We start from the raw sequence: 14,830 nt of genomic DNA, 5'->3' as shown, positions 1-14,830 counted from the left end.
TTGACTCTTAAAGAGTAACGGGTGAAGGACGTACGTTTCCATAGTAAAGGGATCGACCGTAACGTTGAGAAGGTGCTGAAACGGCTGGAGGCACGGGTCTTGGTATACGTCGTCGTTCCAATTAGCAGCGTGGATTGTCTGAAGAGTTAAGTCATTTGGGAAGCTTAATGCCGGTATGTCAGCAAATAGGACGTGTTTCCGGCGAAAATCAAGATTGCTAGAGTCTAGAGGGTTCAGAAATTTGTCCGTGGGGGTGCGCGTACGAGAGGAACGGCGTAACGCTGGGGTCGGTGATGGGTCGACAGGGTCAACGGAAGGTGTGTCCACAGATGTGGGGACGGGACTAGGGTCGTCGGTGTGGGAGGAGTCGTCGAAAAGAGGCTCGCCCCATTCCAGTGTGGTGGACTCGCCCGACGCAGGCGTGGCGGCGGAAGGGGACTCGCCCCAGTGTGGCGTATCCGTGGTGAGCTCGCCCGACGACGGTGTATTGGTATCCGACAGCGTTGGGGAGGAGTTGAGTGGGGAAAGGTCTACCAACGGTGGTGAGTCACTATCAAGACGGAGCCGATCTTGATGGTCGCGGAGATGGTTACGCAGTCGAGACTCTTTCGCGGAGATTTCGTTGGGGTTCAGCCATTCATCGGAAAGCTCTGGGGCAGGTCCATCTTCCAGCGGATCCCAAATATCGTCGAGGAGATTTTCGCGCGAGCCGGGTTGTCGAAGAAGGTCTAGGATAGCCTCGTGGCGGTCCGAAACAACGTGACCGGAAGAGACGGTGGTAAATTTCTCGTCGAACACTACGTGAAATTGTGGACTGATTGAGCCCGTTTGAATGTTGAGTATGAGACTGACGGAAGTTGAATGCGACGAAGAGAAACCAAGGAATTGTCCTTGACGGGAGCGGGGTTTCCATTTGGGTAACTTCTTTCCGTCTTGTAGCTTCGGGTCGAGTACAAAGGAAGGGCAACCAAAGACGCGAGCGCGGCGAAGGTAGGAACAATTTAATCGAGTGCCACAGAAAAGTTCGATGGGGGCAAGGCCTTGACTCCGTTTTGGCATATGGTTGTGTATAAAGGCCGAATAGTCAAGAGCAAAGGGCCAGAGGTCCTCCGAAAATTGGTCCGGCCAGTGGAGGGCCATATGGAGAAGCATGGATCTAGCCATAAGAGTGACGGTTTGAATAGCCCGTTCGGCAACACCATTTTGATGGTGGGCTCCAACACCAGAGAGGGATTGGAATTGATTTGCACTCATTAGGGAGTCCAACCAGAGTTTTGAGGTGAAAATACCATTGTCGGTGCGGAATTTTTCGAGAACATTTCCGCAGCCTAATGCCTGGATTTCAAAAGCGCGTTTGGATTTGATGGTTTCAGTGGCACCCAAGGTAGGTTGGTGGTGGACAGAGACAAAGCTTGAGTAGTGGTCATAAAAGATGGTCCCACCGCAATGTTTGTTGGTCTCACTTTCTCGCCCACGAGTCGACACAAGGCGGCCGCGGATGGCGGACTCGTAATGGTCCACACTAACTAATTCGCCGGGACGGGAAACATCAAAAGAGAGTGTGCCGGAAGTGTCGGGGTCGGGACGGGAGTGCTTACTGCCGGAGGGGCGACGACAAGCTTTGGAGGCTTGGCACGCAAGACACAAGGGGGGATCGCACGAAGAGAGAGAAGGCGAGCGGTTGGCGAGACAGGCACTATTGGCGGCAGTGGACGGGCCGGTAGAACAGCCGTCAAAGTCGCATTCAACCTGGTGTTCGCGGTAAAGTTCTTGGAGATGAGGGAAGGAGACATGGCCAAGACGTTGGTGATCAAGGAGCAGTTGTTTCTGGGAGCTGGTTAAGTTGACGTTGGACGAATCGAGGACGGAGGCTGCGTAGGTAGCAGGGCCAGCAGAGATGGGAGCACGAGACACCGGAGAGTGACAACAGGAACTGCAGGACTGACAGGAACAGGACGGAGCGGTGGTGGGAGAGACGGAAGATGCCTCGTGGCCGAGAAGAACGGGGAGATTGCCCGTAGGGTGGATGGGGATGTTGAGGACGCTAGATTTATTCTCATGGAGGAACCAGAAGGAGGACCGAGTGCCACCATAAAGGGTGCCGTAACCATCCGACGAAGACGGGGAATCCGACAAATTGTGAAACTGTGCATACTGTTGTGGACTGACAAGGCGTTGGTTAGAGGCGGGCATGAGGAAAGCCGGACAGGTGATAGTGTATGTTGTGCCGTGTGGGTCGAATACGGTGTAGCTGGCAATACCGCGAGCGGTAAGCGGGGAAGTACCGGAGATACCCTGTGCGTTGCCAAAATTTCCGCGGATAATGGGGCCAACGAAGTCGCGTTTGTCAAAGGTGCAGGAGAAAGAGCAGCCGGTGTCCAAAATGATGGTGATAATGGAATCCTGAGCAGTATGGTTGTCCATGTTACCAAGCTCGGACCGGTACATGGTCATGAGGCGTTCGGAAGGGATGGCCTCGGATTGGGCGTAGGCGCAGTGAAAGTTACCGGGAGGTGAGGCCCCAAAGGACCAGGGAGTGGCCCGGTGGCTATAGAGAACGTCGTATGGGAGATCCATGGGGCACGCGACGGTCGTAGAGAGGAGGCGAGATGGAGCAACAGGAGAGGAGGGACAGATGATGGAAACCGGAGCACTGGCCGGAAGGTAGGCCAGAGAGGGGGTCGCAACGCGGTCAAGGTCATGGGAATGAAGTATATCCTTGGCGATATTCTGGTGTAGGAGGGCGGAATCAAACTGTTGTTGAAAGTGCCGATGGACAAGAGCAGAGATAAGGCAAGTTTGGAGAATGTATTCGGGCTCGCAAGGTTGGGAAGGAGACGGAAGGATATGAGGGTCGTCTGCCCACGGGCCAAACGTAGTGACGCGTTGGAGATCATAAAAGGGATTGTCAAAATAAGCCAGAGAAGGGTTGAGGTGACCCGCAAAGCGACAGAGGAGGAAATTGTCACAGAGAGAACGGTATTCGAGGCAAAGTTGACGAGAGGAGACATACATTGTGTGACTGCCGGTAGAAGAGACCGACAGGCCAGGACGTCGGGGTTGTTGAAAGTGGCGTAGATAAACAGTTCGAAAGGTGACCAGTTGGAACGTACGGAAAGAACAGAAATGTGTGCTTAAGGTACCCATGTAGAAGGCGGACGTATTCGGGAGGGAAACCGAGGAGAGGAGAACAAACGAAAGTGGAAAAGCTGAGGTAAGTCGCCACCGAGAGTGTTTATGATGGCGATGAGAACGCCACGTGGTGTAGGGCAGGAAGGAGACCAGGAAAGGGAGAGTAGCTCGCCCGAAACCAAGGACAATGAGGAGACCACACAAGGATGGTAGTGTACCGACAAGAGAGAGGAGCAGAGAGATGGTAAACAACAATCCACCGGGGTCAAAAGAGAGGTAGGGGCTTATATGTGCAAGCAGTGCCACTAAAAATTTGAAGGGGGTGCACCAAAAGAGTGAAACTGGGTCAAGGCGGAGGAACATAAGAGCTGAAGGGCGCCAGAAGAGTTCACTCCTGATGGTGGTGTGGTTGAATTGTTATTGACGGTCACAGAGGGAGTGGAGTCCGAGGGGTCACGTTTAGCAAAGCGTTTCTTCCGTTTCTCGAGAAAACCGGCGTGGTCAATAGGAGCGGTGGGATGGTGGCGCTTGTTGGTAGGGTGGTTGCCCCACCAATTACAGGTGGCACACCAATATTCGTTAAAGTCACCCTTTGTGGACTTGCGACAATCTGATGATCCGGCGGGTGGAGGGGAACGGTCAATGGTCTTTTCCCACTCTTCTCGAGAAAGACGTGGTTTGGGAGTACCAGAACCAGAATTCACGAGAGCACTTGGAGTGGTATCCGGTGCATGGGTAGACATGTGGTGGGCAGCATGGAAGGCCGCGCCTGTCTTTGCAGTTGGATGCCACTTGCCAGAGTTCAAAAGAAGCTGGTATTGATCGCAGGCCAATTGGCGAAGTGAATGCATATTGTGAAGAGAGGGATTGCGAACAAACTGTTGGGTCTTTATGAACAGGGAGTAATCGTCAACGGAAACATCGACAAGAATGTCAATAACATGGGATACAAAATCTGGAATTGTACGTCCCATTGATCTGAGATATTCCTCAATGATGGTGACCGTGTCAAAATAGAGGGAAACATTTTCTCCAGGTAAGTCGCGAACACGTAACTTGGTGAGAGCGGCTTGGATTGATGTGGCAACGGCCCCATCAACATTGGCATATCGCGACCAAATGAGATAGAATCGAACTGGACCGGAGCTGCCATGACGTTTCAGGGTAGTGTCGGTGCTAATGCCAATTTGAGTGTCCAACCAGGACTGTAACGAGAGATCACAGGAATTATAAATTGCCGTGCCAGACATTGAGTAGTCGCGAGAATGTTCCTCGTTGATTTTTCCAAGGGTGGGATGAGCAATATTGGTGTAACGTTGCATGAAGTCAACGGTATTCACTACATCAGAGAGCACAATGGAATGGAAATCTTGAAAGAGATTCTTATGGGAAGAGAACACAGGAATAAGTCCCTGGGAGGTTGACTTCCACTGGGTGTAGATTGTGTCAAAAGGGGCTCTGAGTCCAAATTCGGTAAGAAAGGTTTCAAGTTTATTCTTTCGATTGATGATCCCTTTTGCGGTAATGGCAAAGGCAGCTTCTTCCATGTTAGACTTTGCTTTAGTGAGTGTATCCATGGGGTTGTCGGAGTCAAACTTGAACTCCTTGAGGACTCCCTTGAATGCCTGGGTTTGGTAGGTATAGTAATCAGAGGAAGTGAGAGAGACACGAAACTCATGGGTGTACCGCGTATAGTAAGCTCCAGTAAAGGCGGCCTCAGGATTTGACACGTTCGAAAGAAGGTTTTTCAACGAGTCTGGAATATCCAAGCTGATATTCACGTTATCAGGTGGGTCTGGAATGGCTGCAATGGTTGCAGTGGGGTTGGTAGTATCCAAAATAGGGTAGTCGGGAGGAAAGTTATCGGGAGCGATAAAGTCCGACATGATGGAACTTGTTTGCGTGATGTCAATTTACACTTGAAAGTGGTGCTTATTGAGAGTCGAAGTGAAAGGATACCCTTGTGTATCAGGTATTTGTTGGCAAACTTGATTGACTGCTGAGTTTAACAATCGGTGTTTTGGTGAATTTCGAGGCGATTAGAGAGAGAGTTTCAAGAGAGCTTGTTGGCAAATTACTGAAGGAGTGTTGTGTGTGAGCTTCTTTAGTGTATTTGTTGCACTTGAGTTGTCGTTGGAGCAGAGCAGTTGTCGGGATTACGTTTTCGATGGATGAAGTTTATCAAATTTGGACCAAAACAGAGATTTGTCTATGTGAGTTGAACAGACAAATAGATGAGTTTGTGGGTGTATTTGATGTGGTTGTTGCTTGAGAAAAGTGTAAACTGATTGCTTGTTGACAGAGGTTTGCGACGATAGTTGCGGTTGATAGTTGTGGTTGCGATAGCGATCGGAATCAGTGAGTCAAATGCGGCGTTTCAAAAGGAATCGGTGCGGAAAGAAGGCAACGGTTACTTTACTCGAAGACTTGATGTGTGGTGTCAAGTGTAGGGTAAAGGAGATGAAAACGGTGAGGCGTTTGAGGTGACTTGACGAAGGCGTTAAGGCGGTGAAGGCGGTAAAAGCGGTGTTGGAAGGCAAGGTCGTTTCGAGAGGGGAAACGAGAGAGTTTTGTGAAGGTGATTTTACTGGTGTGTAAAGATCTTTGGGGATCTTGTATAAGAACAGGGCAGTATTAGAAAAGTCTTCAACTGAAGTCACTTGTAGCTAAATGACTATTCGTATTGGAATGATGTATAAGTGAAACAGTGGAGACGTGTTGGGCTCATAACTTGTCGCGAAAGCGTCCGCGCCTGCCGTAAAAGACTTAGGCGGAGCCTTGCGTTAAGGGAGGGGAAGAACTCCTCAAGGGAGTGAGTTGGTCGTGTCAAGCGATAGATTTTATCGGGACCAACTATCCTAGAGAAACAGACCTTTTGGTTTGTGTAGATCCTAAAATTATAAGGTTAGTTGATTAAGCTACTTTGAGGAATTCCAGTCATCACTTAGGGTCAATGACTGCAAGGAGAGATTGGCTGTGGAACTTAACCATTGGAAGGTGGTTCCCTGACAAGGTGTATTCACCATTGGCCCATTTAACACGGAGGAACCAACCTTTCGTTCGTCCTCGGCCGCCACGTGGGCGCCTTTGATGGTCAACAATATCTTCAAAAGTATACCATTCATTACCATCATCATCGACTTGCTTATACACAGCGTCAAGCAGAGCATTGTATCCATGAATCTCTTCAGTACCATCATTGAACTCAACAACATAATTGGTTGTTTCGTTTGAGCCCTTGGGCTGGCCATTTTTATCACACTTGGTGACTTTGCCTAGATGTTGTATACCTCCCTTAGTAAGGAGTACTTCGCTGCCGACAAGGAGATCCGACGAACCAGACTCTTTTTCGTCGTCGTTACCGTAGTAATCATCAACTGATAGTCCTGGTTCCACTTGGTCATGGTCGGCTCCCTCATTTAAGTCATACAGAACATGTCTATTACGGACTCCTGGATCTTCAGGTTCACCAGTTTTTCTGGCAACCTTCATTGCTTCATCTCGTCGTAACGAGGCAGCTTGCTTTTTAGTGCTGTGAGCAAAATCAGTAGGCTGATAAATCTCCCTTATCATAGCATCAAAAGCTGTAAGAGAGGTTTGCAAAGCAGTCGAATCAACTTTGTGAAGTGGTGTGACTGTGGAACGCGTTATCACGGTTCCTTTGTCTGTTAGGACATAGTAGCACATAGCTTGTCCAACATTTGTTGCAATACCAAGCCACCAACCAACTTTAGCCTTAGCTTGTGGAAATTTAATTTCAGGATTGTCAAAATATTGTACCGGTTCGTAGAACTCGAAATCCAACAATTCTGAAATATCGCTCGTGTCACCTGTCATGACCGTTAAGGGCGTTTGCCAATTTAAGGCTTTGCGAGCGGTATTATTACGCACAATTACCACATAGGTAATGGCGTAGTCCCAAAGCTGTTCTGGACATTGTGTCGTTTCCATAACAAGTCGTGTCTGGATCCGAACCGCACCGAATTCGTGTTCGCAACGGTTTTGTCACGGTGAGTATGGTTCCGTGACTGTGACTTTTATCCAGTGACCGGAAGTGACTTTCTTCCATTTGCTTAAGGTTTCCACTTTTGCGTTGTCGGTGTGAATTTGTGCCGGAATTCCTATATCTTGTATAATTGACGCAAGACCTTGGTCTGCTTCGGATTCCGCTTTCATAAGAAAGTGGTATACAAAGTAAGAATCACCACATACAAACCCTTGGGTATGCGTGTGTCCTCGGGAGGATTTAACAGTAGATTTGAAAGTGTCGCTATATAACGTACATTTCAACCGGCGGTATCGCAATTGTTCAAACTACGTCGATGCAGTAGCATTTTGCCAGAGCGTTCCGCAAGTTGTGTTGTAGCTTCCAGTGTTCGGTCAACTACTTCCATAGGAACATGACCCAGGATGCGGCGAAGTTTGTCTCGATCGACATCTAGATCCCGTGGGCTAGATTTTGAAACCCGTGCAGTAGCATATTTGATCTCGCGTACGACATCATGTGGGTTCATAACATTATTGTTTGCCGGTAGAACCGGGAACTCCTTAGAGTCAGGGAGAGAGAAATACCCATGGTAAAAGTTCTCCTCATCCGCATTATCAGTTGCGGTATAGCGTGCATTCCGTTGTCGGTCATGACGCGTGTAGCGCTGCTCATTATCCTCCCAGTCTTTGCTGTTTGGATCCCAGGGTTGATCAGATGTAAGATCAATGTGCAGGCAGTTCTCAAGCTCATGGCGAGTAGGTACTCGTGAGTACAACAATGATGTGCGTCCCTTCAATTCAAAAAGAATGTAGTCGCCATCAATTGTTTCAATTCCGTGAAAAGATTTCCCTTGGGATAAAAACTTCGGAATGTCATCAGTCTGATGTCCGGCGTGCCGAATCTGATTCAAGTTGATGAGAGATGTGGACTGTGTAGGCCCAAGATTCAAAGCTTCATGGAAAACCAGAATAATGGTGGTTCCGTCATCGTAGTCATATGCTGTAGCAGCCGTCACAACTGGAATTCGATCAAGAGTATCACCACTGTCATGAAAACCTCGCAGACTCACATATCGACCTGTATGGGCAAGTACAGTATAGCCTGAACCAATGCAAATTGTGTCGGCACCAGTATCAATGGCAGCTTCGCCCCATGTTGAACGGCCGGTAGGATTTCGTGTGCGATTCTTACAAATGCGTCTTATTGTTGCATCCGCAAGCCGTAGTTCTGACATGCGCCAAGGAGTGACTTTGTTTTCTTCTGAACTGCATACCATACGATTAAAGGAGACCCTGTCAGCAGATCGCCCAAATAGGGTACCTGCTCCATATGTAGGTTTCTTAAGCGTATCTTCAAGTTCCAAATGAAGTGGTGTATCTTTCGCCTCAGGCTGGCCTGAAGCCAAGTCCTTGTCATCATCTGCTTTAAATATTTCAGTAGACATTGACCTTAAATCAGGCAAGTAGGACTCAACGCTTGCGTTAGAGTTATCCGTACTACTAGTCTTGGCTCTTTTAGCCGTGCGCGGGTCCGTAGACGCTCTACGCTTTGCCGCTTTGATGGCATCCTTTATCTCGGGAGACAATTCATCCCAGATGTCCTTGCGGAGTTGAGTACTAGGAGCATTGTTTCCTTTGCCCGACTCTTTATTACCTTTGCCTTGGCTTTGGTATTCCGAGCGCTTGCGCCGGTTGTTTTTGTTGTTCCTGTTTTTCGACAAGCCCGTAGCCTGACGAATGTTTCGGGAATCCTTACCGTCCTTGCTCGTGAGCTTGGCGGCTTGAGTACGCATGTACGTGACTACGCGTTCGAACTTCCATTCATTTAGGTTAGCTTCAGCAGCTGCCTTGAATGCCATAAGTTCAGGATCAACAATTCCCCGTAGGAAAAAGTTTGTTTTCTGTGCGTCCGTGTAGGCCTCTTTGTTGCGAGCCAATATGTTGTTACCAGTAAGATGCTTTTGAACATACTTGGTAAAAGTGAAGTTCCGGGATTGTCCGGTATACTTCGATGTCAGAATTGTAGTGCGAGCTTCTTCTGTGGTTAAGCCCACCTGACTGGCCCCTTCATAGAACGCACACAAGGCAATCCAGGCATGACGGCCATTTTTTGAAACCTCGTAAGGTTCGATAAGGCCCCATGCATCTCCGCCGCTTGTGAGCGACTTGAGCATAAAAAAGATGTTTGAATTGCGAACTGACTTAACGTTCCAGTCATATTTAAATGAATCAGGTTCGTCATTGATGTCATTAGAGGTCGCTGTTGGTTCTGAACGGGAATATCGCTCCGAGTCATGTGAGATGCAGGCATCAAAAGATTGCCCACTTGCTCCGGCCCATGCCTCAAAAATGTATCGAAAGGCGAGCCACTTCTTCTGTGTACCATCAAAGGGATCAGGCACCAGACTGGAGACTGACTTGTCTGTTTTGTTGGTCTCGGAGGTTCCAAATGGAGACGCTTGCGCCTTCATCTGCATTTCCAATTGCATAACTGGAATTGTCCATTCTTGGGTAATATTTACGTTGTCAGGTTGACTACGTAACCATGTAGCAAATGCCCGTAGGCGAGCCCTGTAAACTGTTGCAAACAAAAGCTTGTCGCAAAGATCATTGATGTCACTCATAGAAATAAGCAAGAAATCATTTGCGGTCTTCAAACCTTCGTTTTGGAGTGACTTCACATGGATATCTCCAAATCCCATAGTATTCCTTAGAACACTTTCAAGGGCTTTCTTGTCCTCAAAAAAGTTTGGGTTGTACTTGAAATCAATGTCGGTATCAATCTTGTACGACTCGATCTCAGACTGTGAGTCATCATCATCGCCCATGGACGATGGTTGCGTCTCATTGTCACTGTCCTTGGACGGCGACTCAACGGCCTCAAAGGGCGTTTCTTCTTCCACTCGCTCCTCCGGCACCGTTTCGGTCGCTCCCTTCCGGGTAGGACCGGTTGCCTTGCGAACTCGGGCCATGGCTCAGTTCAAAAAGAGAGACAATCATGTAAAGTAAGAACGTTGGCGAGAGCAACGCCAGCGATGATTGCTGGGTCTGATAAACTAACGGATTCTTCTATACTCACGCAATGTATTGTTGATACAATGAGAGAGTAAGATGAATAAAGGGGAAAGCCTTGTAAGGCCCCGATTGTATTGTAATTACTCGAAAAGACTGAATTTAGAATTGTGTGTAGAGACAAATATGGATGTAATCTTTTCGAGTGCAAACAAATCCCTTGGAGCTCCCTTAGGAGTCTCAGTAGAATCAGTACTACTCTCCACGGATAGTCACATCACTGGGATAGTAATGTTCTGGTCAATTGTATTCAAGGAGACCGTAGCCTCTGTACTGTCTTCTATGCGTTGATCCCGCAGAATCCAGATGACTGCAAATGAATGCATATGAATGCAAATGAATGCAGATGAATGCAGATGAACATGAGACCCTTTGATCGTGTGCAGACTTATCTGCTTCGATTCAATCCCAGTTTGTAGACGTGAAGAAGGTATTTTCTTTATCTCTCAAGGGACGACCATAATAGAGAAAATCGCTTATGTAAAGATGATTTCTTGGTCGGCAAGACATGTCGTCTTGCGTGTCACAACTGCTTCATCCTTAGATGCACACACGTGTCACTTCGCACTGCCTTCGCAAATGACATTTCGGTAATGACCCGAAAAACATTGCCTCTATCCGCAGCGTCGTACAGACGACGACTGGGACAGTGATAAGGCTGGCAAACATGGCCAATATTCAGAGCTAGGCACTATGCTAGTTGAATGTTCCAACAACAATAGCTATGACAATTGCTCACCTTAGTGGCAAATTGCAGTATTGCGTGGCTATACTTTATCATTGGAAGCCACGGGAGTTGAACTCAAGGATGAAGAATAGGACACAGTCCCACAAACTACAAGGAGAATGACAAGCAGGATTGGTTACTCATCAAGTGGTTCTGTGTGGGATTTGTACCTAGGAAAGATATAACTCTATGTGGGAGTAAGATTATCTGGCACAAGGTAAGAGGTCTTTCATTTGTATGGACAGACCAATTCTCATGGACTAGTAGTAGAATAATCTTCCTCTCATTGTTTTAGAAATTCATTGATCCAAATATTGCATTAGCATAGGTCCTTGTACTCGCTATCTAGCCTGTGGGGAGCGTCATAAGCAAGCTGAGTTTTACAGTCCCTAAGTCCGCTTAGGTGTATTGCAGGTCATTCATAATAACGCCCACTTGCTTTACCAGGTATTGTTGATATTGCGTTATTCCTGTCTCTTGTACATACATTGGTTGTACTACGTAACAGATGAGGCAACCGATGCAGGTTATCAGTTTGGTCTCTCAAACAAGATAATGAAACAGAGGGTTGGTTTTGAAGACAAAACACGCAATTGACTCATTGGGGTCAACAAGATGTTGTCAGTCATCCTTGTTTGATATTAAATGAAGCTATCAATTGCTGGACTGAAGTCAAACAAGCAATGGATTCAAGCCAATGAAAACCGTGGAATTAGTTGCATAGTTGCAGGATCAACAAGTTCAAGATTCAAAGGTTGCATGGATCTTGCCCCTCATGCGGATACATGTATTACGGGGAGGGTTTTCCACATAAACAGTACAACCAGGCAGAAATGCATGGTTATACCGTATTGGGATAAGTATAAACCAAGTACTGCATTCAACAACCCAGTCACCGGTATAATATTTATCTTGGATGTGTTTCAAGTGTAGGACATGACGGGAGATTAGCAAGACCTGTTGCCGTTGTGCCCAAATCAATTATGTACAAACAGTTTGATTGTTGATGATGTGCCTAAACATTTGTGTCACAACCGCAAAACAACTCTCTCTATCTATGTTCCTAATGTAAGACAAAATTGCGTAATTCTTTGGAATTACAGAGGAGTCATGTCAGGGTTCCAGGCACGGTTGCCTACCCTGACAGAGATTGATACTTGTGTTCATGTGGAACTAACAGCTTAAGAAGCATGGGATTCTAGTCTAGATAAGCTTGAACAACAAAAGTGTTTGAGAGAGTCTCAGATGTCTAACATAGCTGGTACCATGTTTATGTTATTGTTTTTCGATCGAAAACCGGAGATCTCGGCAGCTCTATTGTTGGTCAGCTCTACACTGGTTAACAACAACTTTGTTCAAGGAAATGGAACAGTTGGTCTGGATTACATTGGTAGTGGCCAGTAGTACTGTGCATACCAAGTCACGGCATTCAACAATGGAACCGATGGAGCTGTCATGTTGTTGGTGCATTGGTCTCTCAACGGCACAGAAGACTCTGTGAGTGCGCCTGTTTGGTTGTCAATCATGGATTCATCTTGACTTCAGATCTGGATGGATTGTTTGGTTACTTTAAGATTCTGAGCTACAAACAATAATGTGAGAGGACTGAACAAATGCAGTGGCAGTGGATCTAGTGGTGTGCCATAGGCAATGTGTCACAGCAACTGTATTTTAATCTTGCTTGCTTAACATACCATCACGTCCTGCATGCAATGTATGGTATTGACTACGGTGAGATTAACTCATTCTGCCCATTCTAACAGTAGAAAAAACAAGTATGGTTTCATAGCATTGTTTTTAAAATCTTACGGCAAAATAACCAACAGATTTCCATTTCTATGTTTGTCATACTGAAATATCAGGAAACAGTTTAGACCTTAGCAGCCCTAATATGAGCCATGTTCTTGCATAAAAGCTGTCACTAAAATTAAGGTAGTACAACTTCAGCAATAAGCTTTCATTTAGCGCACGGGCTATTGCGAAACGTGGAAAAGTTCTTTGTGCACAGACAACAATACTGGGATACATCTTTGCCTCAGCCAATACAAAACATTTTCCAACTGTAGAGATTGGGACTCCATAACCACAAGAAAGGTTTCATCATCCTTTACATTAGATCATCCTATTGAGGAAGAGTCATATAGTTGATGCCCTCATCTGAGTGGACAGGAATGTGTTGAAAAGCCTGTAGGGATTCACGTAAACAAAATCTAAAATTTTGTGACCCAGCAGATGGTGCTGCAGTGGCTCTGTGGATTCGACCCGTCATGATTAAATAATGCTCCTGTACAAACGCTTGTCTAGCTTGTTGCAGTTGCAATTCATATGCAGGAGAAATTGGTTTCGGAGTTTTGTTGACCACTCTAGCAAGAACATTGTTGGCTGTGTCATCGTGTGTCTCCTCGCCTTGTAATCCGAAGAAGCGGTGTAAAAGACTCACAGTCCCCCAAGAACAAGGAGTAGCAGAAGCCTGTTGGCAGCGCGCAAAAAGTGAGAACGGGGTGAGGCAAAGCTCACGGAAAAAATCGCGCCAAACGTATTTCTTTGCGACCTGATAGTGTGCATCCATGACGCACCCGGATTGATTTTGTTGCCAAGAGACGAGTTGCAAAAGCAACAAATTTTGTAACCATCTTCTTGTGTTTACTGTTGAAGCACTGAAGTTTTCTTGTCCTTGTTTTAAGGATTGCTGTTACGTTTATATTTTCTAAGATGTTGCCACGTTCACTCTCTGCTGCTGGTGCTGAATCGTTGTCTCTCCTTATTGTGTCTCTACCTCTCTCGAGTAGTTTCAAAGAATCAAGCCGCCAACTTGCAGTTATCCAGCAAAAACACAGTTATGATACACAGTTACGTTGTTCACAGGATGGACGTCTTCGAGTAAATTTCGCACGTCCAGCTATTGTCTCTCCCCAATCGAGAGCTTATGTAAAACGGTGTTGTGATTCGATTTCCTAAGTGGAATTGAGTAAATCACTGTCAGTTTCGAGTCTTCAGAACCGTCTCCTCTCGTTTCAATAAATTAATATGTGTCAATGTGCGCACTAACAGTAAACAGAGCTGCTTTTGCGTTCCCCACTTAACTTGGCACAAACGTAAGAAACGCTCCCATCGATCTTGCTGTCGTGCAATCAGAGTCAATACACCACGAGGCAAACCGAGACCTCAGCAAGAGTATTGACTGTGAAAGCAAGTTACAATTTGTGTACCCCTTTCCCAGATTTTGTTCGACAGAGCACCTTCGAATTAAAAGACCGATATTTCTCTTAGTTGATTTTCACAAGTTCCGAGTGAGAAAAGAGCTTGAAATATACCTGTCTTTAAGTCACTTCAGGCCCGTAAGAATTAGAACATCATGGAGACACCGGACTCTAAAAGCGGCGCTGCAAACCAACGGCCTCAATACCACTACTTCTACGGCAGCATTGACGACCAATCGCAAGTCAACCGCCGGGAAAACGCCGTGTCCGTCCCAACTGATCAAGACTCGTTGGTAGGCGAATCTTTGCTTCCAACCGACAATGAGCAAGACGATGATCGATCAAAAATTGCAAAGCAGGACTTTCAGCAAATTGTCATGTCCAATGTCAATGGCGTACGGCCCATCGACTCGAGTCGAAGTGAACGGATGGAGCCCAAATCCTGCTTGCGATTCTTCTCGATAAACAATTTACGCCGTCAGCATCCTATGTGTTATCTTCTTTTGTCTGTGGGTTCCCTAACATTGTTGGCTTTCTTGTGCTCGGTTATTTTCTTTTCAAAAGGCCAGGCGGGCAGAGTGATAAGAACACCCAAGGAAGAGTTGAGCTTTCGCATGCCGTTTCCTCGGGTGGATCGGGCACAGTACGGCGACCCAGTCTCTAAAGTTCTGGACAAAGACCTTTTTCATCCGAGTCTCGTATACAAAGGAAA

The 14,830-nt window shown here is 46.7% G+C and overlaps 4 protein-coding genes across 4 annotated transcripts; 1 reads left to right on the top strand and 3 right to left on the bottom strand.

The window, feature by feature from the left end:
• Nucleotides 1-3,437: 3,437 nt before the first annotated feature.
• On the bottom strand, nt 3,438-5,018 carry PHATRDRAFT_37061 (predicted protein; the record flags this gene model as incomplete). Its single annotated transcript, XM_002181096.1, has 1 exon — nt 3,438-5,018. One exon carries the CDS (start codon nt 5,016-5,018, stop codon nt 3,438-3,440), a length of 1,581 nt encoding a protein of 526 aa, XP_002181132.1.
• A 1,054-nt stretch (nt 5,019-6,072) lies between these two features.
• Nucleotides 6,073-7,083, bottom strand: PHATRDRAFT_37060 (predicted protein; the record flags this gene model as incomplete). The annotated part of the gene is made up of 1 exon (XM_002181095.1): nt 6,073-7,083. The coding sequence occupies one exon, from the start codon at nt 7,081-7,083 to the stop codon at nt 6,073-6,075; it is 1,011 nt and encodes a 336-aa protein (XP_002181131.1).
• A 335-nt stretch (nt 7,084-7,418) lies between these two features.
• On the bottom strand, nt 7,419-10,286 carry PHATRDRAFT_46978 (predicted protein; the record flags this gene model as incomplete). The annotated part of the gene is made up of 1 exon (XM_002181094.1): nt 7,419-10,286. The coding sequence occupies exon 1, from the start codon at nt 10,089-10,091 to the stop codon at nt 7,419-7,421; it is 2,673 nt and encodes an 890-aa protein (XP_002181130.1). The 5' UTR covers nt 10,092-10,286.
• A 3,987-nt stretch (nt 10,287-14,273) lies between these two features.
• Nucleotides 14,274-14,782, top strand: PHATRDRAFT_37058 (predicted protein; the record flags this gene model as incomplete). The annotated part of the gene is made up of 2 exons (XM_002181259.1): nt 14,274-14,538; nt 14,688-14,782. The coding sequence occupies 2 exons, from the start codon at nt 14,274-14,276 to the stop codon at nt 14,780-14,782; spliced, it is 360 nt and encodes a 119-aa protein (XP_002181295.1).
• Between the last annotated feature and the right edge of the window lie 48 nt (nt 14,783-14,830).

The sequence above is a fragment of the Phaeodactylum tricornutum genome, chromosome 12 (genome assembly GCF_000150955.2).
Source record: "Phaeodactylum tricornutum CCAP 1055/1 chromosome 12, whole genome shotgun sequence".
In the NCBI taxonomy this organism is placed as follows: domain Eukaryota; phylum Bacillariophyta; class Bacillariophyceae; order Surirellales; family Neidiaceae; genus Phaeodactylum; species Phaeodactylum tricornutum.
Note: the sequence above shows the minus strand (reverse complement) of the source record. Positions and strands in the feature narration are given on the sequence as shown.